Source organism: Ambystoma mexicanum, chromosome 5p (genome assembly GCF_040938575.1).
Source record: "Ambystoma mexicanum isolate Mex_15411 chromosome 5p, UKY_AmexF1_1, whole genome shotgun sequence".
Classification (NCBI taxonomy): domain Eukaryota; kingdom Metazoa; phylum Chordata; class Amphibia; order Caudata; family Ambystomatidae; genus Ambystoma; species Ambystoma mexicanum.
In genome coordinates this window covers 1026967206-1026991001 of record NC_090930.1, presented here as the reverse complement: position 1 = coordinate 1026991001, position 23796 = coordinate 1026967206, and the positions used below count along the sequence as shown (strand labels likewise).

Here is a 23796-nt window from a genome sequence, read left to right as displayed (position 1 = left end):
TCTATTGCAAATTACATTGATGTTACTCAACCATCTGTAGCAGTAGACAGCGGTGACAAAATGATCGATGGGAGCAATGTGTCTTTGTCATTGACCTCTTATGAGCGCAGTAAATCACAGACAAATCCTTTGCCCCAAACATCACACCTTTACATACAATGAGTCAGCACATGAATCACAGTGCGACATGTGACATCCAGGCTCAAATTGCTAAAGCCGTAGAGGGCTATATCAAGTCAAAACAAATGAACATTGGAAGTTTTGATCCTAGGCAACAAATAGGCCCACACACTCACACGAAGCATGTAAATTTTGACTTGACATTCCAACGTCCAAAAAATCATGGGGATCAAAGTGCGAACGCTAGAGCTACCAACAAACCATCTCCAAATCCTTCTAAGCAGACACATATATGGAATAAACATCATTGTTTGATTTTGAAGTGTTGCCCTGCTCCCTTCACTACTTATGATCTAAACAGAACAAGTGTTCTGGCAATCTTTGAAGAGATTGGAAGTCTGCAAGAGGTTAGTTCCATGGATATCGAACAACTGGAATTCCTAAATGATGACGACTTGTCTATAGTCCAATTGTGGCTATTGTCAAATGGAGTAAGAAATGTACTTTGGCAAGCACGAATGGAATTATTTGCTCTAGGATTCGTGCTAGCTCAAGATCCTACAGTCATTAATGTTGGAAATGATCAAACATATGTAAAGAATTTTAACTCCTTTCTGTCCAACAAATTGTGAAACACTCAAAATAACTTGTGCCCAAACGGATTGGAACAAACCACAAATTACAGGTCTCCGAGATTGGCCTGAAATTATCAATCATAACCGCCCCTGATACCTCAGAAGCATGTCATATCTTTGGCAAGCTGGAATACGTTCAGTTTTTTGCATTTGTTTGGTACAAGCGCTGAATTTCTTACTGCATTTGATATTGTAGCAATGCAAGAAACGTTGCTAACCGAACAGCATGTTTGGGATGGTCATACTATTATCTTGCATTCTGCGAAAACCTCGTCCAGAGGTAGGCCATCTTCAGGGCTACCGGTCGCCATCAAAAATAATAAGGACCTGCAGATCTTCCCTTGGGAGGCACCTAATTTATATTTGCAAATGGTTAAGGTTACTTATCCAGGGGGAGCGATAGCAATAATGAACATCTATCGCAATCCTGCGGGTATAACAGACAATAGATGTTTTACTGAATTTGAACATCTATTGAACAACTCACTACAATCCCCAGAAATCCCAAACACCATACTGGTCAGAGATCTAAACATGCAATTATTAACACCTCAAAATCATAGTAAAAACTTATCATGCATGAAATGGGAGGTACTGATGAACAAAAAGAACTTTGTTACGTGCAATGGCTCCATCTTGGGAGACATTCCCCTGCAAAACACTTGGCAAAGGGCAAAGAGGGCATCTATCATTGATTACATCTTTGTTGACAAAAACATGTTTAATAGAGCAATAGAATTTAAGATGGTTAAATGATTACATAACGATCACGAAATGTTGACCTTGCAGTGGTTGCTTGAGGATCTACCCTTGAATACTGACAAACACAGATTCCCACTAAGTATGATTGTGAATAATGCTAGAACGAGATTTCGCTGGAATATGCATGCATTGATATCACTCAAAGAGAACATTGAGGGAAGTCACACTGCTGTGACTTGGAGGAGGGAACCTTACACGGCTTTCTTACATCCATACCAAATGCACTCAAGTACATCGACTCATGCCTACTTCAAACCTAGACATGAATGCGACTCAGAAGTGCAAAAGAGAAAAGCTCTCCTGCGTAATGAGAAGAGGTCAATAATAACATCATCATCCATTGAAAAAAGGAAGTCTATTGGTGCCTTAAATTGTAAATATAGAAATTGGTTAAGATCTCACCAAATTCAATTGCATCAATCTGATGGAGAAGCAATGCTTAAAACTATTTCCACCAAAAATACTGCACAAATTTGGTCTTTAATCAACACAGCCAATAATTCTGGTCAAATGCCTGTCCAGGTAAATGGAGTCAATGAGAATTAATGGGTCGCACATTATACCAGGTTGTATGCTCTTCCCACTTCAAATGAACACAATCTCAGCTTAGAGCAATCTAGCTATGAGGAGCTTCATATTCTTGAAGAGGAGGTTTTATTTTATATCACCAGGTTAAGTAGCTCCAGGGCACCTGGCCATGATGGGCTAAACAACTTTATGTTCAAACAACATCCGAATCTATGGGCTAAGATTCTTTATAATATTTTCAAACAAATGATAAAGTCCAATGTTATACGGGACGCATGGCGTAGTTCAGTTATTGTTCCTATTTTCAAGAGGGGAGATCGGTCCTGTGCTAACAACTACAGACCGATCGCTCTCTTGGATGCCCCGGGAAAAATCTTTTCACAATTTATACTGAGAGATTTTATTAAATGGACGTCTACATATTTCCAACGTGATCCGTTTCAAACAGGCTTCATTCCAGGACTGGGTACATCCGTCAGTTTATTGACAATAACCTCTATTATATTGCATCATGCAATATTAAAACAATCATTATAGTCAGTATTTGTCGACTTGCGAGCGGCATTCGACTCGGTTTCAAGACATATATTGCTTGAGAAACTGATCCGGCAAAGGTGCCCGTCATACTTAGTCTCATTTATTAGAGATTTGCATAATGGAAACACCATACAAGTAAGACTGTCGCTGGATGGCAAATTAACATCCCCAATTGACATACAGAGTGCTGAGGCAGGGGTGCACCCTTGCCTCCGCCCTGTTTAACTTCTTTATTTCTGATATTGGAGGGGCATTCCAAAACATTATTGCTGACTCTCCAAAGTTGGCTAATAAGACCGTCACATCTTTGCTCTATGCAGACGATCTAGATCTAATGTCAAAAACATCACAAGGCATCCCAAGATTGTTAGATGCTTTGGCAGTTTATGTCCAAAGGCACAAAAAAACCCTGATGTCTTTGCTTGAGTACGCCGGAAAAGTAGATGCAGTACCCCGGGGATGGGTATGTTAGGCGGTGCGGACCAAAACAGGCTCCAACCTGGAGACGTGGGAAGAAGTAAGGGTCTCTTGCTACAGCAACGAATACAGGAAGCAACAAGTAGGCACATGGACGAGGCAAGACAGTCCAGAAAGCAGGCGCAGGTCGGTGTCAGCGGATCCAAGGAGGTACCAGGGAGAGGACAAAGCAATCCAGTCAGCAGGCACAGGACGGTAACAGCATATCCAATGAAGTACAAGTGGAAGGGCCAAGGAAATCCGGAAGACAGGCACAGGTCGGATAATCAGGAGGACAAAGGAGAAGGGTCGAGGGTTAGAGAAAGTAGGCAAGGGGAAAAAGCAAACTAGTAAACAGAGGGAAAGGGGAAAGGGGAGAGAGAGAGAGAGGGAGAGAGGGAGAGAGGGAGAGAGAGAGCGAGAGAGAGGCTAATAGCACCTTGGTCCATGCCGGTAAAATACCAGCACTGCTTTGGTGGAAAGGGGAATTACCGCCCTATTCCAAGGTTGGTGGGGCGGTAATTCCCCCTTCCCCCATTGCCCTTCCCCATTCCCATTTTTGCCCCATAGGGCTCTATGGGAATGGGGAAGGCGGTAATTACGGTGCCGCAAATTGCGGTACCGTAATTAGCCCCCTGGTCCCTTTGCGAGTTGGTTTTTAACGCCAAAGTACCTACCCGCAAAGGGACCTCGTAGTAAGGCGGTAAGGGTTAACGGTCACCGGTACCATTACCGGTGACCGTTAACCCTTACCGCCTTCCGTGTAATGAGGCCCTATGTTAAAATCCTTCCTAGCAGAGAGAACAGAGACAATGGGCCTCATTACACGGCAGGCGGTAAACCATGGTGCTATTAGCACCATGGTTGCCGCCGGTACCACACCGGTACCACCATGGAGGAAAGGGGAATTACCACCCCATTCCAAGGTTGGCGGGGCGGTAATTCCTCCTTTCTCCATGGCCCTTCCCCATTCCCATTTTTGCCCCATAGGTCATAATGGGAATGGGGAAGGAGCCAATTACGGTACCGCAAATTGTGGTACCGTAATTAGCACTAAGGTCAATTTGCCGGTCCCAACTTAAACGGCTGGTCTCAACCAGCCGTTAAGGTCGGGTCCCGCAAAGGGACCTCGTAGTAAGACGGTAAGGGTTAACGGTCACCAGTACCCTTACCGGTGACCGTTAACCCTCACCGCCTTCCGTGTAATGAGGCCCAATGTGGCTAAACCCCTTCAACTCAGCACCTCGTAAAACAACCTGCAGAGTTCCACAAGGCTCATCACTCTCGCCACTGCTCTTCAACTTCTACATGACCTCTCTCATCAATCTCATCAAAATACATGGGCCCTCATTACGATACTGGCGCTAAACCATGGTTGGTGCCGGTATCGTAACGAGTCCGCCAATGTTCAATGGGGAATTATTACCCCATTCCAAGGTTGGGGGGGCGGTAATTCCCCATTGAACATTGGCCCTTCTCCATTCCCATTTTTGCCCCATAGGGCTCAATAGGACTGGGGAAGGCGCTAAGTACGGTACCGCAAATTGCGGTACCGTACTTAGCACCAAGGTCCCTTTGCGGGTCCCTACTTTAACGGCTGGTCTAGACCAGCCGTTCAGGTCGGGTCCCACAAAGGGACCTCATAGTAAGGCGCTAAGTGTTTAACGGTGCCGCAGCCATTTACGGCACCGTTAAACACTTAGCGCCAGGGTCTCACTTGTGTGAAGAACCAAACATGAAATGTGGACACAGTGGATTCATGGTTTTAGTCAAAGACTTTTATAAAAATAAAAGGAGGTTGCACCTTAGCACCTTGGTCCTCCGCCTACCGTGTAATGAGGCCCATAGCAACACTAGGGGCCTCATTACGACCCTGGCGCTAATGGGTTACGGCGCCGTAAAAGGCTGCGGCGCCGTTAACCCATTAGCGCCTTACTACGAGGCCCCTTCGCTGGTCTACACCAGCCGTTAAAGTTGGGACCCGCAAAGGGACCTTGGTGCTAAGTACGGTACCGCAATTTGTGGTACCGTAATTAGCGCCTTCCCCATTCCCATTGAGCCCTATGGGGCAAAGAGAGAGAGAGAGTGAGAGAGTGAGAGAGCGAGAGAAAGAGAGAGAGAGAGAGAGAGAGAGAGAGAGAGAGAGAGAGAGAGAGAGAGAGAGAGAGAGAGAGAGAGAGAGAGAGAGAGAGAGAGAAATGAAACAGGTAGGATAACTTGAAAGAAAGAAATGAGAAGGGAAACAAAAAAGAAGCAACAGGGGCCAAGAAAGGGAAGGAAATTACTTATAAAAAGGAAACAGACAGCCAAGAAAACCCACAAAGGGGAAGCAGCGATATAGAATGGAGCGGCAGCAACACGGAAGAAAACCGGAAACGTTGCAACGCGTACGAAGCAGGAAGTGATGGTATTTATACCTCCGGCTTCGCAAACGTGCAACGTCTAGAACGGCACTGAGAGGAACCGTGCTGGGAAGCGCAATGGCGGAGAGTTACGCCCGCGATACTACGCCAGCGATTCCACAATCGCCAAGCTTGCCGCGATGTGACAGTATGCCCCCGCCTAACGAGGCCTCCCCCAGGTTTTCCCAGATGAAGGGTGTGAAACCTATGGACTAAAAGTGGGGCATGGACATGAGAGACCAGTTCCCAGGAGTTTTCCGACCAATGCTAACCCTTCCATCTCGCCAGGTATTCCAATCTGCCCCGGCGGTAACGGGAATCACAGATCTGGGCAACCTCAAATTCCTCCTGTGTGGAATTAGCAGGCAAGGGGGTCTTTTTGAGTTGGCGGGACCAAGTGTCTTCATGAAAACACTTCTGTTGGGAAGCATGGAACACAGGGTGAACCCGATGTAGCCTTTTGGGTAATTTTAATCTAAAAGCCACCGGGTTGACTACTTGTGTGATAGTATAAGGACCCAGATATCTAGGGGAAAGCTTGTAAGGATGTACCCATCGCGGCAAGTATCTTGTGGATAACATGACTCTGGAACCCACCTCCCACCTGGGTACTGGATTGCGATGATTATCGGCTTGCTTCTTATATCTGTTTTGGGCTTCACTAAGGTTTTGTTTGGCTTGTATGTGCACGTCTCGCAACAGGTCAAGGGCAGAATCTACCGTAGGTAAGCTAGTAGACTTGTTAGAGACAGGTAAGATGGACAGTGGGTGATATCCATAGTTATAATAGAAAGGGCTGAGACCAAGAGTTGAATGAAAAGAGTTATTGTAAGAAAACTTGGCCAGGGGTAGTAGAGAGACCCAATTGTCCTGTTGGAGATTAACATAGCATCGTAGGTATTGTTCAAGAGTACCATTAAGGCGTTCCGTCTGCCCATTGGATTGAGGATGGAATCCGGACGTCAAGGCTTTCTCTATCCCAAGTCGGTCGCAGAGGTTCTTCCAGAATCGGGAAGTGTATTGGCTACCCCGATCAGAGATGATTTTCTTGGGTATCCCATGGAGATGGAAGACATCTTTAACAAACGTCTCGGCCATAATCGCAGCTGTCCCTGGCAAGGGAGAAAAGTGTACCATTTTAGTGAAAGAATCTATCACCACCATGATACAGGTGCATCCCTGGGATGGAGGGAAGTCCACGATGGAATCAGTAGAAATAACTTCCCAAGGACCATCTGAAACAGCATTGGGTTCCAAAAGTCCCATCGGTCGTAGGCGGGTACCCTTGATACGAAGACATGTAGAACATGATTGTACGTAGCGAACCACATCATTTCTCATATCAGGCCAGTAGAAATGTCTTTGCAAATAATCCAAAGTGCCTCTTGTGCCCCTATGACCCGCCATCTTGGAATCGTGACACCAAGTAAGAGCCAACTTCCTGAAACCGGAAGTAGGCAAATATAGCTTGCCTTCCACAAAGTAGAGACCTTCCTTGATGTCGTATAAGATGTCTTGAGGATGTTTCTCTGATTCAAATTTGCCTCCAGAAGCTTCTTTCACTTGTTTCAGAAACGTGGATAGTACTCCAATCCGTCTTGACGGGGGAAACACGAGATAATGAGCACTATCTGAACCCAGCATGTAGTCTCCTCGGCGAGATAGAGAGTCAGCGACTAGATTCTGATGTCCTGGAATATAGGTGATCTCAAAATCAAACTGGGCAAAGAAATGTGCCCATTGAGCTTGACATGTGTTATAGCACTCGAATTGACGTAGAACTTGTAAATGCTTATGGTCGGTTCTGATGGAAAATGGGTATTTGCCTCCTTGTAGAAGATGACGCCACTCCAAACAGGCTGATTTCATGGCCAGGAGTTTGCGCTCTATTACTGAATAGTTCCTTTGGCTGGCATTGAGAGTCTTAGAAAAATAGGAAATCGGGTGTTCCACTCTGTTATAGCTTTGCAATAGAACCGCCCCGATCGCCGATGAAGAGGTGTCAGTCTCAACAATGAAGGGTCGGTTTTGATCAGGTTGTTGAAGAATGGAAGCGGAGCAGAAAGCTTTTTTGAGATTACGGAAGCTGTCTTCCGCTTCCTTGGACCATAAGAATGGACTGGAAGATTTCTTGAGCAAGGTGGTAATGGGTGTTATCCTGTGTGAAAAATTAGAGATAAATTTGCGATAAAAACCTTTGTACATACTTGATGGATTTAGGAGAAGGCCATTCCAGGATGGCGGTTACCTTGCGGGGATCCATTGCAATACTTTGATTAGACAATACGAATCCCAGATATGGAATAGAGGTTACAGAAAACACACATTTATCAAGTTTGACCAATAAATGATAGTCTTTTAATCTCTGGAACACTTCCTTGACATGATCTTTATGTTCTTCATGAGTCCTAGAGTATACCAAGATATCGTCGAGGTATACAATGGTGGTCTGACACAGAAGATCAGAAAAGAGCCTTTCCATAAAGCGCTGAAATACCGAAGGGGCATTCACCAGACCAAATGGCATCACCTGGTATTCGTATAACCCGTATGGGGTCCAGAATGCCGTCTTTGTAACGCTCACCTGAATCCCTCGGAGGCGCAGGTCCGGGCTGGGAGATTTCAGTGTCTTCTAGGGTCACGCGCAGGCCTCTGGTAACACCCTGGATGGGCCCCTCTCCTCACCGTAATTTTGACCCGGAGGGTGAGGTGTCTGCAAGTAGGAGAACAAAGGGTTAATGTACGTCTGGTTGGCCAATCTGACTTTCCCCTTTCTGGCCTCCCCACGTTTCTCGTAGGCTGAATGTCCTCACCTTAGATAGGTGAAAGCGGAGCTCTCCATCCTGCGTCTGTGCAGGGGCGCTAATGCCAGTTGCTTCACTGGTTCATAACCCAGCCTCTTGATTGCAGAGGATGGAGTCGGGGAGCAAGGCCGCCGTTAACCGCACGGACGGTAAATGCTTGAATATGGAGTCTTATTTATATGTCCCCTTAAATGTCTCTTGCCTTTGCAGGTCCGGTATGCAGATACGGTAAGCGAGAAGAATGCCGGAGCTCGTGGAGGCACGTAAGTAAAAGAATGTTATTCGAAGTTAAATGCACTTCTTAATGTCTCTTTTCCCTTTTTCAGGTAGCCGTAGCAGCCGGCGTTGGAGATGGACGCCGAGGTACGTGCCGGAGTAGAAGACACGTGAGTAGTGATGGCCTACTGTGCCCCTAATGATGTCCTTCTTGTTTTTGCAGGTGCGGTTGAACAGCGCTTGGCGGAGATCGAGGCGTAAGTAGCACAGGTAAGCAAAATATCACAGAGGTTCACTAACCAATGTCCTTTGTTTCCGCAGGGTTGTCGGAGTATGAAGAGTGCGGCACGCGGCCTCGGGATGCACCGATAGACGAGGTAAGTGCAGCGCAGGTTTTGCCTTGTCCTAACCTGGCGTCCTTGTTCTTTTTCAGACGCTGCTGAAGACTGAAGACTGGTTTTCCGGGAGGTAAGATAAAGAATTCTTGTTCACAGATGCTGAAGCTGAAGATTCTCTGGAGCTGACACAGTGAGCGTCCTGCTGCTAGTGCAGAGTAACGCGAAGCACGTTGCACTGATCGGGTGTGGTTTAAATAAGCCACTGGAGTGCTTAGGTGTCTCCTTCCACAGCCTTGCCCAGGCAAGAAAGAAGTTCCAGCTCTCAGAATAGTTCCAGTATCCAGTCACAGGGAGTGGTGCTGGCCACACCCAGAAGGTAAAGTAGTTCCAGCCAGGAATGGATGAGGATCTCATCCTACAGGTAAGTGAGCGGCATGGTCTGCAGCAGGTAGGTCCACCCAAGCACCATTCCTCTCAATATGAGCCCGGCGCTTCCTGTGCCGGGACTGGGTTCCCTTATGAGCCTGGCGCCACTGGCGCCAGGACAAGGTCCAAAAGGCCCCTGTGGGGACCGGCTGGAGCCTGGAATGGAAGTTGTGACCCTGCTTCCCTGGATGTTGGGCTGGATCTGACTCCTTGGAGGCAGCGGTCATGACAGCACCCCCCCTCAAGGCCCCTCCCAAGCTTGTCTTCTCTGGAGGCTTTGGCTTATTGGGAAAAGTTCGATGAAACTTCTTGACTGGACGAGGTGCATGGACATATTCTGAAGGCTCCCAAGATCTCTCCTGGGGGCCGAATCCCTTCCAATCAATCAGGTAGTATAGTTTCGATTTGGAAATTTTGGAATCCAAGATGTTTCGAATTTCAAATTCGAGTTCTCCATCAACCTGGATTGGCTCTGGAGGTTTAGTCAAACGGGTTCCGAGTTGCATAGGTTTTAGGAGAGAAACATGGAAAACGGGATGTATCTTCACCAAGTAGGTAACTCCAATTTCACAGCCACCGGATTTATCACAGCCGTGATCGTGTAGGGTCCTAAATACCTTGGGTTGAAGGTGCGTGGTCCTTTTAGGGATAAATGTTTAGTGGACAGCCAGACTTGATCTCCTACTTGATATTGAGGGGCCTCTTTTCGATGTCGATCCGCTCCTTTCTTATACATTTCCTTGGCTCGTTGAAGGTGGGCTGTGGCTTCCTTAAATGCTTGAGTTATTGTCGCATGCAGATGGTCTACAGCGGGCGTTCCGAGAGCTTGAGGTGGATCCAAATTAGAGGTTCGAGGATGAATTCCATACAGCAGAAAAAAAGGGGTTTTTCCAGTTCCTGAATGGATTGAATTGTTGTAGGCGTATTCAGCAATCCAAAGGACATCCTTCCAAGTGCCCTCCGATTGTTGCAACATGCAGCGTAGATATTGTTCCAGAGTTTGGTTAGTCCTCTCAGTCTGCCCGTCTGTTTGGGGGTGATGGCTGGTGGAAAGTCGTACATCAATTTGCGCTAAACGACAACAATTTCGCCAAAAATGGGAAATAAATTGGCTCCCTCGATCGGAGATTAATACTGAAGGGAATCCGTGCAACCGGACGATGTTTTCAAGGAATTCTCGGGCCAAAACGGGAGCTGTGGGTAAACCTTTCAGTGGAATAAAATGAGCCATTTTTGAAAAAAGGTCCACGATTACTAGAATTGTGTTGTATCCGGAGCAGGGGGGTAAATCCGTGATAAAATCCATTCAGAGAGTATGCCAAGGGCAAGGTGGAATGTCTATTGGGTGTAGCAGACCTGCTGGTCTTTCCTTCTGACTCTTGTTTTGTGCGCAGATGCCGCAAGAAGCCACAAAATCTTTAATATCTTTCCTCCAAGATGGCCACCAAAAATGTCTTTTGATTTTCTCTAAGGTTTTGGCAACTCCAGGATGTCCTTCTATTAGTGAATCATGGTAGCAGGTGATGAGCTGCTTCTGTAAGTCAACACATGGCAAATATAGTCTTCCTTGGAAATACAATAGATTCTGATCTATCGTAAAATCTTTTCCTTTCAGTTGCCAATTCAATGAATCTTCAGGAGTTATTAGTTGACTGACTTTCGCTTCGATATCTTCAAGGGATAGCGTGTTGATTACTCCCAGTATCTTTTGTTCGGGGATTATTGGTACCGGCTCTGGATTAGCTGTGTGTTCGTCTACCCCTATTCGAGAAAGGGCATCTACTTTTCCGTTCTTATTGCCTGGTCGATACGTGATCACAAAATCAAATTCCGCGAAGAATAATGCCCAGCGGAGTTGTCTCGAAGATTGGGCCTTGGCTGACTTCAGATACTGGAAGTTACGATGATCAGTGATTACAGTGACAGTGTGCCGGGCTCCCAGGAGATAATGCCGCCAGGCCTTAAAGGCGGACTTAATTGCCAGAAGTTCTTTGTCCGTAATTGTATAGTTGATTTCGGGGGCCGAAAATTTGCGGGACCAAAATGCCACAGGGTGTAATTGGTGTGTTTCGGGATCTCTTTGTGATAGCACAGCCCCCATTGCGAGGCTGGATGCGTCTGTCTCGACGATATAAGGAAGTTCTGGACGAGGATGCTTCAAGACTGGAGCGGAGATAAATTTGGCTTTCAATTCTTGGAAGGCTTGTTCGGCCTCTGGAGTCCACTCGAATTTTTTTTCTTTTTCAGGAGGGCCGTGATGGGTTGAACTACTCGAGAGAATTCTGGAATGAATCTCCGGTAAAAATTAGCGAAGCCCAACATGCTCTGTACTCCTTTCCCGGAAGTCGGGGACGGCCATTTGGTGATAGCGTCCACCTTTCTTGAGTCCATGTGAACTCCATTGGGTGAGAAGATGAACCCCAAGAATTCGACTTCCTTTACATGAAAAGTACACTTCTCCAATTTAGCAAACAAGCGGTGTTGACAAAGTCTCTGTAGAACCGCTGTGACATGTCTTCGGTGTTCAGCTTCTGAGGATGAGTATACCAGGATGTCATCGATATAAACAATTACGCACACATCAATAAGTTCTCGGAAAACGTCATTCATAAAGAACTGGAAGGCGGCCGGTGCGTTGCATAGTCCAAAGGGCATTACTTGATACTCAAACAATCCGAATTTAGTGCGAAAGGCCGTCTTCCATTCGTCACCCTCCTTAATGCGTACCAAGTGGTAAGCTCCTCTGAGATCTAGCTTTGTGTATATGCAGGCACCTTTAACTTGGTCCAATAATTCGGGAATCAGAGGCAAAGGATATCTGTTTTTGACTGTAATCTGGTTCAGGGCGCGGTAGTCGAAACATGTTCTCAGGTCACCTTCTTTTTTCGGAACGAAGAACAAAGCTGAAGAAACTGGAGATTTCGAGGGACGAATAAATCCGTTAGCCAGATACTGGTCCAAGTATTGCCTGAGATGGAGATTTTCCGGCTCAGTGAGAGCATATATTCTACTGCACGGAGGAGTAGATCCAGGTATTAGGTCTATCTGGCAGTCGTATGACCGATGCGGGGGCAAAGTGTTGGCCTGATCTTTCTGGAAGACCTCGCGGAGCTCTTGGTATTCTGGAGGCAATTGGGGACTCTCGAAAGCGATGGCTGCTAGCCTGATATCGGGTCGAGGATAGCAAGATGGGGCGCATTCTGGAAACCGGATTACCTTGGCTCGCCAGTCTATCTGAGGATTGTGCTTTTCCAACCAAGGAATTCCCAGGATTACTTGAAACTGCGGGGCCTTGATTACATCAAACACGATCTTCTCCCGATGTCCATCTTGGCATAGCAACGACACTTCCATGGTGGTGTGAGAAACCGGTCCGGAAGCTATTTCTGTACCATCCACTGTAGTGATTACGTCTTTAACCATCTTAGAACATAGAGGAAGATTCATCCTGGTTGCCATATCTTGATCTACATAGTTACCGATCGCTCCGCTATCAATGTATGCTTTAATAGCATGCATGCGATCTGGCCGATCTGGACTTATGAGGACCATAGGCATTACCAAATGCGAGGTCAAGGAACTGGTTTTAACGCTCGGCAAGCGGACCTCTACACTTGTCGGGCGAGGTCGTTTCCCGATTCTAGTTTATCAGCATTCTTATCGGAAGCTCCTACAGCCTTCTTGACCGGTTTCACTGGACAATCACGAAGGAAATGTCCGGAATTCCCACAGTAGAGGCACAGCTGTAATTGTCTTCTCCTTTCCCGCTCCTTTTGGGTTAATGGTCCTTTAACATCCCCTGCCTGCATGGGCTCCACGGAATCCTTTCCTTTAGCGGAGCTCTGAGGTCTTGAAAATATTTGGATTTCAAATCTGGAACGATCGGTCTTCCTGTTCTGTAGCCGGTGATCTAATTGGACTACTAGGTCGATATAATCGGAACAATCTTGCGGAGGATTCACCACCTGTGCTAAGACATCTTTAAGTTCTCCACGCAGCCCTCTGTAGAAAAGTGTGATTCTCTTTTCCTCAGGCCACCTAGTCTCAACCACCAGTCTGTTAAAAGATGCTATGTATGCCAGGAGATCCTGATTCCCTTGTCTTAGTGATAGGAGTTCATTGTCCAAGGCCTGCCCCTGTGAGTGTCTTGCGAACAACTTTTCCATACTGGTCTGGAAATCTTGAAAGTTATGGAGGATCGGATCATCCTGTGTCACAAGAGGAATGGACCAATCTGCAGCACTACCGCTAAGATAGGAAAGTACGAATGCTACTTTGGTTTGGTCTGTTGGGAATGCGGTGGGTCTACACAGAAAGTGCAAGCGGCATTGATTAAGGAATACTGCAAACCGTTTTGGATCACCAGAAAAACGTTCGGGCGGGGCCAAAGGCACATTCCCTGACAGATTAATTTGCACCGGATTATTTGAGGTTGTAGGAGTGTAGCTCCCTCCCGAGTCAGGCAGAGACGTCTGTCCCGCTTGTGTTTGTAACAACTGTCTGGCCAGATCATCCGTTCGCTCTTTGGAAACGATCAACTCCCTTCGTAAAGCATTTGTCTCTTGCCGGGATGCCTGTACTTCAGCTCTCAGTGCCCCAAGCAATTGGGCCAATTGATCTGTGTCTGAGGTATCCATTGCGCTTGGGTGGGAAATTTGCGGTAGGCTTCGCGTTCTGTAACGCTCACCTGAATCCCTCGGAGGCGCAGGTCCGGGCTGGGAGATTTCAGTGTTTTCTAGGGTCACGCGCAGGCCTCTGATAACACCCTGGATGGGCCCTCTCCTCACCGTAATTTTGACCCGTAGGGTGAGGTGTCTGCAAGTAGGAGAACAAAGGGTTAATGTACGTCTGGTTGGCCAATCTGACTTTCCCCTTTCTGGCCTCCCCACGTTTCTCGTAGGCTGAATGTCCTCACCTTAGATAGGTGAAAGCGGAGCTCTCCATCCTGCGTCTGTGCAGGGGCGCTAATGCCAGTTGCTTCACTGGTTCATAACCCAGCCTCTTGATTGCAGAGGATGGAGTCGGGGAGCAAGGCCGTCGTTAACCGCACGGACGGTAAATGCTTGAATATGGAGTCTTATTTATATGTCCCCTTAAATGTCTCTTGACTTTGCAGGTCCGGTATGCAGATACGGTAAGCGAGAAGAATGCCGGAGCTCGTGGAGGCACGTAAGTAAAAGAATGTTATTCGAAGTTAAATGCACTTCTTAATGTCTCTTTTCCCTTTTTCAGGTAGCCGTAGCAGCCGGCGTTGGAGATGGACGCCGAGGTACGTGCCGGAGTAGAAGACATGTGAGTAGTGATGGCGTACTGTGCCCCTAATGATGTCCTTCTTGTTTTTGCAGGTGCGGTTGAACAGCGCTTGGCGGAGATCGAGGCGTAAGTAGCACAGGTAAGCAAAATATCACGGAGGTTCACTAACCAATGTCCTTTGTTTCCGCAGGGTTGTCGGAGTATGAAGAGTGCGGCACGCGGCCTCGGGATGCACCGATGGACGAGGTAAGTGCAGCGCTGGTTTTGCCTTGTCCTAACCTGGTGTCCTTGTTCTTTTTCAGACGCTGCTGAAGACTGAAGACTGGTTTTCCGGGAGGTAAGATAAAGAATTCTTGTTCACAGATGCTGAAGCTGAAGATTCTCTGGAGCTGACACGGTGAGCGTCCTGCTGCTAGTGCAGAATAACGTGAAGCACGTTGCACTGATCGGGTGTGGTTTAAATAAGCCACTGGAGTGCTTAGGTGTCTCCTTCCACAGCCTTGCCCAGGCAAGAAAGAAGTTCCAGCTCTCAGAATATTTCCAGTATCCAGTCCCAGGGAGTGGTGCTGGCCATACCCAGAAGGTAAAGTAGTTCCAGCCAGGAATGGATGAGGATCTCATCCTACAGGTAAGTGAGCAGCATGGTCTGCAGCAGGTAGGTCCACCCAAGCACCATTCCTCTCAATATGAGCCCGGCGCTTCCTGTGCCGGGACTGGGTTCCCTTATGAGCCTGGCGCCACTGGCGCCAGGACAAGGTCCAAAAGGCCCCTGTGGGGACCGGCTGGTGCCTGGAATGGAAGTTGTGACCCTGCTTCCCTGGATGTTGGGCTGGATCTGACTCCTTGGAGGCAGCGGTCATGACAGTCTTCCATTCATCCCCCTTTTGAATCCGAAGAAGGTGATAGGCATTCCGGAGATCCAATTTAGTAAATACCGTTGCACCTTGGACGGCTTGAATGATTTCTGTAATAAGCGGCATTGGGAACCTGTCTTTAATGGTCACCTTATTCAAACCCCTATAATCAATACAGGGTCTCAATTCTTGCGTGTCCTTCTTGGGGATAAAGAACAGGGAAGCACCTGCCGGAGATCCTGAAGGCCTGATGAGCCCATTGGCCAGATTGTTATCCAGGTAATCCCGGAGGAATTGTCTTTCCCTGAGCGAGAGAGGAAACATCCTACAAAAGGTACTAGTGCTCCTGGGACCAGGTCTATACAACAATCTTCCGGTCTGTGGGGAGGAAGCTCACTAGGTACCTTCTCAGTAACTACCACTGCGTATTCCTGGAGGTGAAAAGGAAGGCAGTGAATGAGCCTAGAATCGTAGATAAAGGTAGTCTGTACAGTCTCGAACTTAGGCTCCGGGAGGCATTCTTCCTTACAAAAAGCGGATTGAAAGCGGAGTAAATTCTTGGTCCAGTCAATGTGAGGGTTGTGTCTTCTAAGCCAGCCTATCCCCAATATTATGGGGAAGTGAGCAGCTCTAATAATATCAAAGGAGATCCTTTCCGAATGTTGCTGAATGCGTAGATTGAGTTCCTCCGTAGTGTGGGTTATCATACCGGAACTCAGTGGTTCTCCATCAACTCCCTCTACCTTCTGATCTTCTTGTTTGGCCAGTCGCTTGATACCCTTCTGTTCAGCCCACAGGGTGGCGGTGAAGTTGCCTGCAGCGCCACAGTCGAGCAAAGCCTGAGTGACGATCTCTGTGTTGCCCAAAGAAAGGACTACTGAAATCACCATTAGCCTGGAATCTTCGGGTATCTCTGAAGAAGTCACTGAAAGAGTTGCATAAGGACTTGGAATGACCCCTCGGGAGTGCTTCCTAACACTTACCGAGGGCGTCCGTTTCCCGAACGTCTAGGGGGAACATCCGGACAGTCTCGCAGCAAATGGTTAGAGGCTCCACAGTACATACACATATTACCATCCCGTCATCTCTTGCGTTCCTCCGGGGTGAGTGGAGCTCGAGCATTACCAATCTGCATCGGTTCGTCTTTGCCTTGACGAGATGTCGGAACAGAGGAAGGTGACTGAGTCTCTGGTGTAGGGAGACTGTAGAATTTGGCCTTCTTTCTTTCGTATCGTCGTTCTGACAGACGGAAATCGATCCGAAGAGTGGCAGTGATGAGATTCGAAAGGGATACAGGACGGGCTATGCGTGCCAACTCATCCTTGAGGTCCTCTCGCAGCCCTCGACGAAAGATGACGTATTGGGCCTGTTCTTGCCAGCTGGCTTCTGCGGCTATCAGCTTGAAGGTGGTTATGTAGGAAAGTAAATCTGTGTTGCCCTGTCGAATATCCAGAAGATCTTCCGATGCCAGAAAAGTACTTTCCGTTCACAAAAAAGTCTGCTGCAGTAGGGTCTTGAAATCATCATAATTGTGCAGCACAGGATCAGGTTGATTAACCAAAGGGGTGGCCCAAGGCATTACCCGTCATGTGGGTGATCATAAACCCTACCTTGGCATGGTCTGAAGCAAATGACAGTGGACGGAAAGAAAAGTGGAGATTACATGCATCTAGGAACTCTTTCACCCGTTTAGGTGAACCATCAAATTTGCCAGACACCAACGGGAGTGGGGGTAGATCAGCTGATAGTCGTTCTCTCTCCGTCATTCTTTATTGTAGTGTCGCATTGGCTGTCTTGAGGTTCTGGACCTCCAAGTTCAGGTTTTGAACGGCAGCCACCAGTTCCTGTACTTGCTGGGGGGTAGCCATCTCGGTTATTTGTTGGCGTTGCAAACTGTCAGACACATCAGTTATGTCCTCAACTTCAGACGATAATTCAGATTCTTCCCCCTTCCCCAACTCCTCACCTTCCACCTTCTTCTTGAGTTTGCCTTCCTGACGTATTGAAGATCTCTCCTTTTTCTTGTGAAGAAACGGACGCCCTCGATAGGATGCCACCGTGCCACTAAGATAAGGGCGACAGGGGTAGTCCCACCGGGAGTGCCAAATAGGGGAAAAAGCCAAAGGCACAAAAAACCCCTGATGTCTTTGGTTGAGTACGCCGGAGAAGTAGATGGAGTACCCCGGGGATGGGTATCTTAGGCGGTGCGGACCAAAACAGGCTCCATCCAGAAGAAGTAAGGGTCTCTTGCTACAGCAACGAATACAGGAAGCAACAAGTAGGCACATGGACGAGGCAAGACAGTCCAGAAAGCAGGCGCAGGTCGGTGTCAGCGGATCCAAGGAGGTACCAGGGAGAGGACAAAGACAATCCAGTCAGCAGGCACAGGTCGGTAACAGCAAATCCAATGAAGTAAAAGTGGAAGCGCCAAGGCAATCCGGAAGACAGACACAGGTCGGATAATTAGGAGGACAAAGGAGAAGGGCCGAGGGTTAGAGAAAGTAGGCAAGGGGAAAAAGCAAACTAGTAAACAGAGGGAAAGGGGAAAGAGAGAGAGAGAAAGAGAGAGAGAGAGAGAGAGAGAGAGAGAATGAAACAGGTAGGATAACTTGAAAGAAAGAAATGAGAAGGGAAACAAAAAAGAAGCAACAGGGGCCAAGAAAGGGCAGGAAATTCCTTATAAAAAGGAAACAGACAGCCAAGAAAACCCACAAAGGGGAAGCAGCGATATAGAACGGAGCGGCAGCAACACAGAAGAAAACCGGAAACGTTGCAACGCGTACGAAGCAGGAAGTGATGGTATTTATACCTCCAACTTCGCAAGCGTGCAACGTCTAGAACGGCACTGAGAGGAACCGTGCCGGGAAGCGCAATGGCGGACAGTTACGCCCGTGATACTACACTAGCGATTCCACAATCGCCAAGCCTGCCGCGATGTGACAGCGGCTATGTATATGGAAACCCTGAAGACCAAACTAACTACCTCCATCTCAAAAGCCACTATTATCCAAGCTAAATATGGCAAATTTACAACTGTGCCAGCCATTACATACTACTTACAAAAAGTAACACCTATTCTCTTATATGCCTCAGAAACTAAATCTGTAATTCCAGAGAGAGTATGGGCTAAGATGGAGGGTAAGTATTGGCGGCGCATTTTGCAATTGCCTAATTGTGTACCAATAGCTTGGTTAAGGAATGAACTTGGTTGATTTCTCTATATGCGAAGTATTGATGGCAGATAAGGGCCCTTTTTAGGAAATGCATTCTTGCCCTCCAGTCACCTTTGATAATGGGTGTTTTATCTAACTATGTATTTTCTTCTAAGGATGAGTGCATTTCCAAATGGCGTAGAGTAGTCACACATACCTTAGCGGCTGCAGATGTCACACTGCTTGACTTAATACAAAATCCTAGGAGAGCCAAAACAAAACTCTTTCAGTGGGACTGGATTGGAATTATAGCCAAATGTAAATCTTACCGTGACTTTAATGAGAACCCATTTCAATGCAAAAGATATAGTATTCCTGAGTCGTACATATTGAAATATCCTTCAATCACACCTAGAGTGGACTTCTCACGAGTACGATTTAATGTGTGGCCTACCAATGACGTTCTAGCCAAACGTAAAATAATTGCTCAAACAGACAACATCTGTGGATTTGGTAAACTGACCTCACAGAAAGAAACATTAAGACATCTATTGGTTGATTGTGCTGCCTTGATTGATATGAGAATAACATATTTGAAGCAGCTACAGAAGGAAATCGAGAGGTGTCGACAGATCTTTTAGGGCAAATGATTAATTGTGGAGCCCTTACGCAAATGGCAATTGGAGCCATAGGGTTCTTGCAAGCATTGAAGTTAAAAGAGACTTGAATACCTACCAGTAATCCATTCTAATTCTATGAAGAATTTATTTTATTCATACTGTATAGTGCGGAAAGATTATATTATGTCATTTTAGGTTGATTTTATTATTAATTTGGTTGTATTCTTATTCATTTGTGAATTTTAACATTCTCTGCAGATTATGTCCATCAGTTTCATTTAATATGTATCATGTTCTAAGTTAAAACATATTGTAAAGTTGATTCATGTCAGCTAAATCAATAAAAAAATAAAAATAAATGAGAGTGTCAATCTACCCACAAACTGCATGCAGTTATAAATGTATTTCCGCTAAAAAAACACATTGGAATTTAAACTGGTCATTCTTTCTTACCATGTTATTGGTCCTTTGTAGGGTAGGAAGACATGTATCCAATCTTTCTTGCCCATTTTCCTTCAGTGTGGCATTTTGTTTTTCCTGGCAGCTCCCTGGAGCCTTGGCTTGTATACCTTCAAGTAAAGTGCTGTTTGTGATTGTATCAGTTTCTTGTTCTGCTTGGTTATTTTGAATACTGAGAAATTGTAATTTGGGTTTATATGGTCGTGGCCTTGTCTTCATACAATCCTTTACAATTATAGAGTTGGCATCCATTTTAGGTTTCTTCTTAGCACAACTTTGTATTCCTGTCATAGGGCTGTCCTCAATAAAAGTAGTATTCTTAGTGAGTGTCTCCTTTGGTCGTGTTCTCATGGTTGCCTGTGGCTTTAATGATTCTTCGAAGCTTTTTTCACCAATTTGTTCTTTTGCCTCATTTCGTATTCCAGCACTGTGTGGAGCATCCAGTGGGTCCATAACCACATCCGAAAACAAAGTACGAGAAACACTCTTCTCTTGCTCATTCACAAGTACCCTGTTTTGGTATTCCACATCTACTACATTTTGTGTGACAAGAAGTCTGGGGATTTGTGATGATAGAGAGCTGGGTACATTTAAATGGTAGGCACTGTTATCCTTTTCATTTTTGGATTCCTGACCACAGGGAAAAATACTGTCAGTAGTGCTGTCAATCCAGGTTACGGTATCACACATTATTGCATTAGCATCGTTGAAGGTTTCTTGGCCAAGATCACTGCTGCCAGAAAAAAACAAAGGTGGGGAAATATCCATGTTCTCCTGTAACCTGCCTTCCATGATTTCAAAGAAGTCCGGGGTGCTACTGTCTGGCTGGGTTGGATTATCTTCTTCTATTCTTAAAGTCACCCGTGACTCTTGCAAATTTGCAAGAGTTTCTGCTTCATCTGAAATAAAATAGTAAAACAATGTATTTTATTGAACGTTTAATAGATAATAGAACGTTGCCCCATTAATACCTTATTCCACACAGCTGATCGCCTAATCTCAGACACAAGATCTGCTTACATCACACCTGCACTGATCACACTGAACTAGCTCCCTCTAATCTAGAGACCTGCTCTATTTTCAAGGTTTACATGCGTGACCTACAGAACAAGATGGCCGCCCGTTCCCTGATGCCTTCCACCAGAGCCTAACTAGGCTACTTCTTCAGCATCTGACCCCCTGATTGGCCGCCGTTACATCTAGGGCACCCATTGGTCACCAGCAGGCGAAGCCGGCCCACCAGCACCAACGACCACAGAACAAGGACGACACCTGTTTTACTGCCTGTTTACTGCCGTGACTGGCTTCAGCCAGACCCCCTGGCCGTTTACGTTCGCCCCACCACAAGGTAACATCTGCTGCCTTTCTCTGCATTGTCGCCACTTATGACATCGGTCAATACTCACCATTACCATATCTCTTCTCGCCCTTGAATGCTACGATGCCACAATGTTTCACATCATTCACCTGCAACATACCTTTTGTGCAAATTCGCTGACTTTCAAACTCCATCTGCTATAAATGACCCTATGTTGCCTCTAACCGCACCTGTTAAAATCACACTCTGACAGCCCGCAATTCTGCACTGCATAGACCTGCATTGATTTAATGTATTGATTTAATGCTTTGTCATCTTGTGTGAATACGCTGATTTCAACCTTACTTGATAAAACGGCACTTAGAGTGCCTGAAATCTGGCCAACTCTTAACTGTTTATCCATGCATATTAGCCAAAACGCCATATTCCGACGTTAGCTGTTCTCTCATTGCACTCTAGCCAGACTGCCTCCCATTGAACTTAGCGGTTATCCATGTATTTCAGCCAAATTGCTGCACTGAAAACATAGCTGCTCACCTTTTGCACTATTGCCTTACTGCCTCATATTGAATTTAGCGGCTTGCTCATGTATTTTAGCCAAATTGTGGAATTTCGAACCTAGCTGTTCACCCTTTGTATTCTAGCATTACTGCCTCATATTGAACTTAGCGGCTTGTTCATGTATTTTAGCCAAATTGTGGAATTTCGAACCTAGCTGTTCACCCTTTGTATTCTAGCATTACTGCCCCATATTGAACTTAGCGGCGTGTTCATGTATTTTAGCCAAATTGTGGAATTTCGAACCTAGCTGTTCACCCTTTGTATTCTAGCATTACTGCCTCATATTGAACTTAGCGGCTTGTTCATGTATTTTAGCCAAATTGTGGAATTTCGAACCTAGCTGTTCACCCTTTGTATTCTAGCATTACTGCCCCATATTGAACTTAGCGGCTTGTTCATGTATTTTAGCCAAATTGTGGAATTTCGAACCTAGCTGTTTACCCTTTGTATTCTAGCATTACTGCCTCATATTGAACTTAGCGGCTTGTTCATGTATTTTAGCCAAATTATGGAATTTCGAGTCTAGCTGCTCACCTCTTGCATTTTAGCCTTACTGCTCAACCTTTGCTTCTGGGCTAACTGCCACACTTCAAAGTTAGTTGTTTACCCAGGTACTGCGCCCAATCCGCCCGGCCTCATTTAAGCACTACTCAATGTATGCTGACCTCACCATCTAGCATGTGTCTATTCACCACTAATTTGGTTGTCTACTTCCTGATTAGCCTCAATATTGCATTACCAACCAAGAGGGCTCCATATTTACCCAACTTGCCAGCTTCATCCAGGTCTATCACCCAAGTACCATACCTAGACCAAAACGACCCTCAGCCACTGCTTCTGTCCAATCACCCACGCACCACTATAGAAAGGAACCTAGGACTCAGAGCCAGACTAGCAAAAATCCATGAGCCTCTTGCCCGCTCATTGCTCTTCACACAAAATTCTAGAACGTCATCTTTCCGACCCAATCCCTCCACACAAACTAGTAACCCATCACAAAACCTCCACTCTACACCCATCCATAACTCCTCCACCCAGGGCACTCCTGAACCTACATAGGACAAGCGCCATTCCACCACTTCAAGAAATTCAGTCACTACTCCAAAAAACCCAGTTTGCCCTAAAATTAAGGGAGCCTTAATCAATGCAAGATCGCTAGTAGCTCATGCTATCGAAATTGCAGACTTAATCCTTACTGAAGACCTCGACTTCCTGGCCATCACTGAGACCTGGTTACACCCAGCAGCAGGTCCTATGCTTATGCTGGCAGTCCCAGATAATTACTCTATCCTAAGACAAGACCGCCCCAATTCCAAAGGAGGTGGTGTCGCCATCATCCATAAGTGCAGTCTCGCCATGAGACTAGCTATCTCTACTGATGCCCCCTCTTGTGAAACACTAGCAGTTAAAGTACCACTCACTAACACCCAAACTCTCAACATCTACCTTATCTATCGGCAAGGAAGACCTTATTGCTATACTATTGAGCACCCTCAAAAGTTCCACCCAAGCTCTCACATTAGGGGACTTGAACCTGGGCTACAACGACCCGAATGACCATCTCGCCAGCGCCACAGCTAACACGCTCACTGAACTAGGCTTCGTGCAAAGATGCTTGACACCTACGCACGTAAAAGGCAGAACCCTCGACTGGGTGGCTGACTACAACTGCCTAGTGAATCCCATAAATACTTCACCCTTAGCCTGGACAGACCACCACCTGGTATCATTCATGCTCTCCACTGACAGACCTCCACCTACACCCATCACTAAGGCCCCACCCATTCTCACCAGAAACAAGAAGAACATGACAGTAGAAAGACTTATCCCTAACTTACTTTCCTCACTTAACACACTTCCTGACAACCTGGATCCCGAGTCCCTGGTCGAAGAATATAACAAGATTATGGCCACCTCGCTGGACCGCATAGTCCCCCTTAAACTTAGATCTAGCAAACCAAAAATGCACCTCAACAAATGGTACACACCATTCCTCAAAAATCTAAGGCAGCAAAAAAGAAACTGCGAGGCCATTTGGAAAAAATCCCCTTCAATCTCCAACAAAACCAAATTCTCCAAACTAGCTGCACTCTGCAAAAAATAAATCTACCTGGCCAAACGAGCGTCCTTTGACTCTCGTATATCTCAAGCTAAATCCAACACGAAAGAACTTTTTTCCATCCTTAAAGAAATAGAAACCCCCATAGCACCCCTTGACACGTGCATCAAAGATAAAAACTGGTGCTCAGAAATACTAAGTGCCCTAGCGAATAAGATCGTGACTCTTCAAAGTAAAATCGCCAGCAAAAGAGCTACCCTAAATGACACCCTCAACTCAAAAATTCCGGATAAACC

At 46.2% G+C, this 23796-nt stretch overlaps 1 protein-coding gene across 6 annotated transcripts in view; it reads right to left on the bottom strand.

Annotated features, from left to right (window-relative positions):
- ACD (ACD shelterin complex subunit and telomerase recruitment factor) overlaps positions 1-23796 on the bottom strand; it is a 1158043-nt gene that overhangs the window by 270425 nt on the left and 863822 nt on the right. For all 6 annotated transcript variants that reach the window (XM_069613510.1, XM_069613508.1, XM_069613512.1 and 3 more), the window contains one exon: positions 19557-20461. In XM_069613510.1, coding sequence (XP_069469611.1) covers positions 19557-20461 — 905 coding nt within the window. The remainder of the gene's footprint in view (positions 1-19556; positions 20462-23796) is intronic.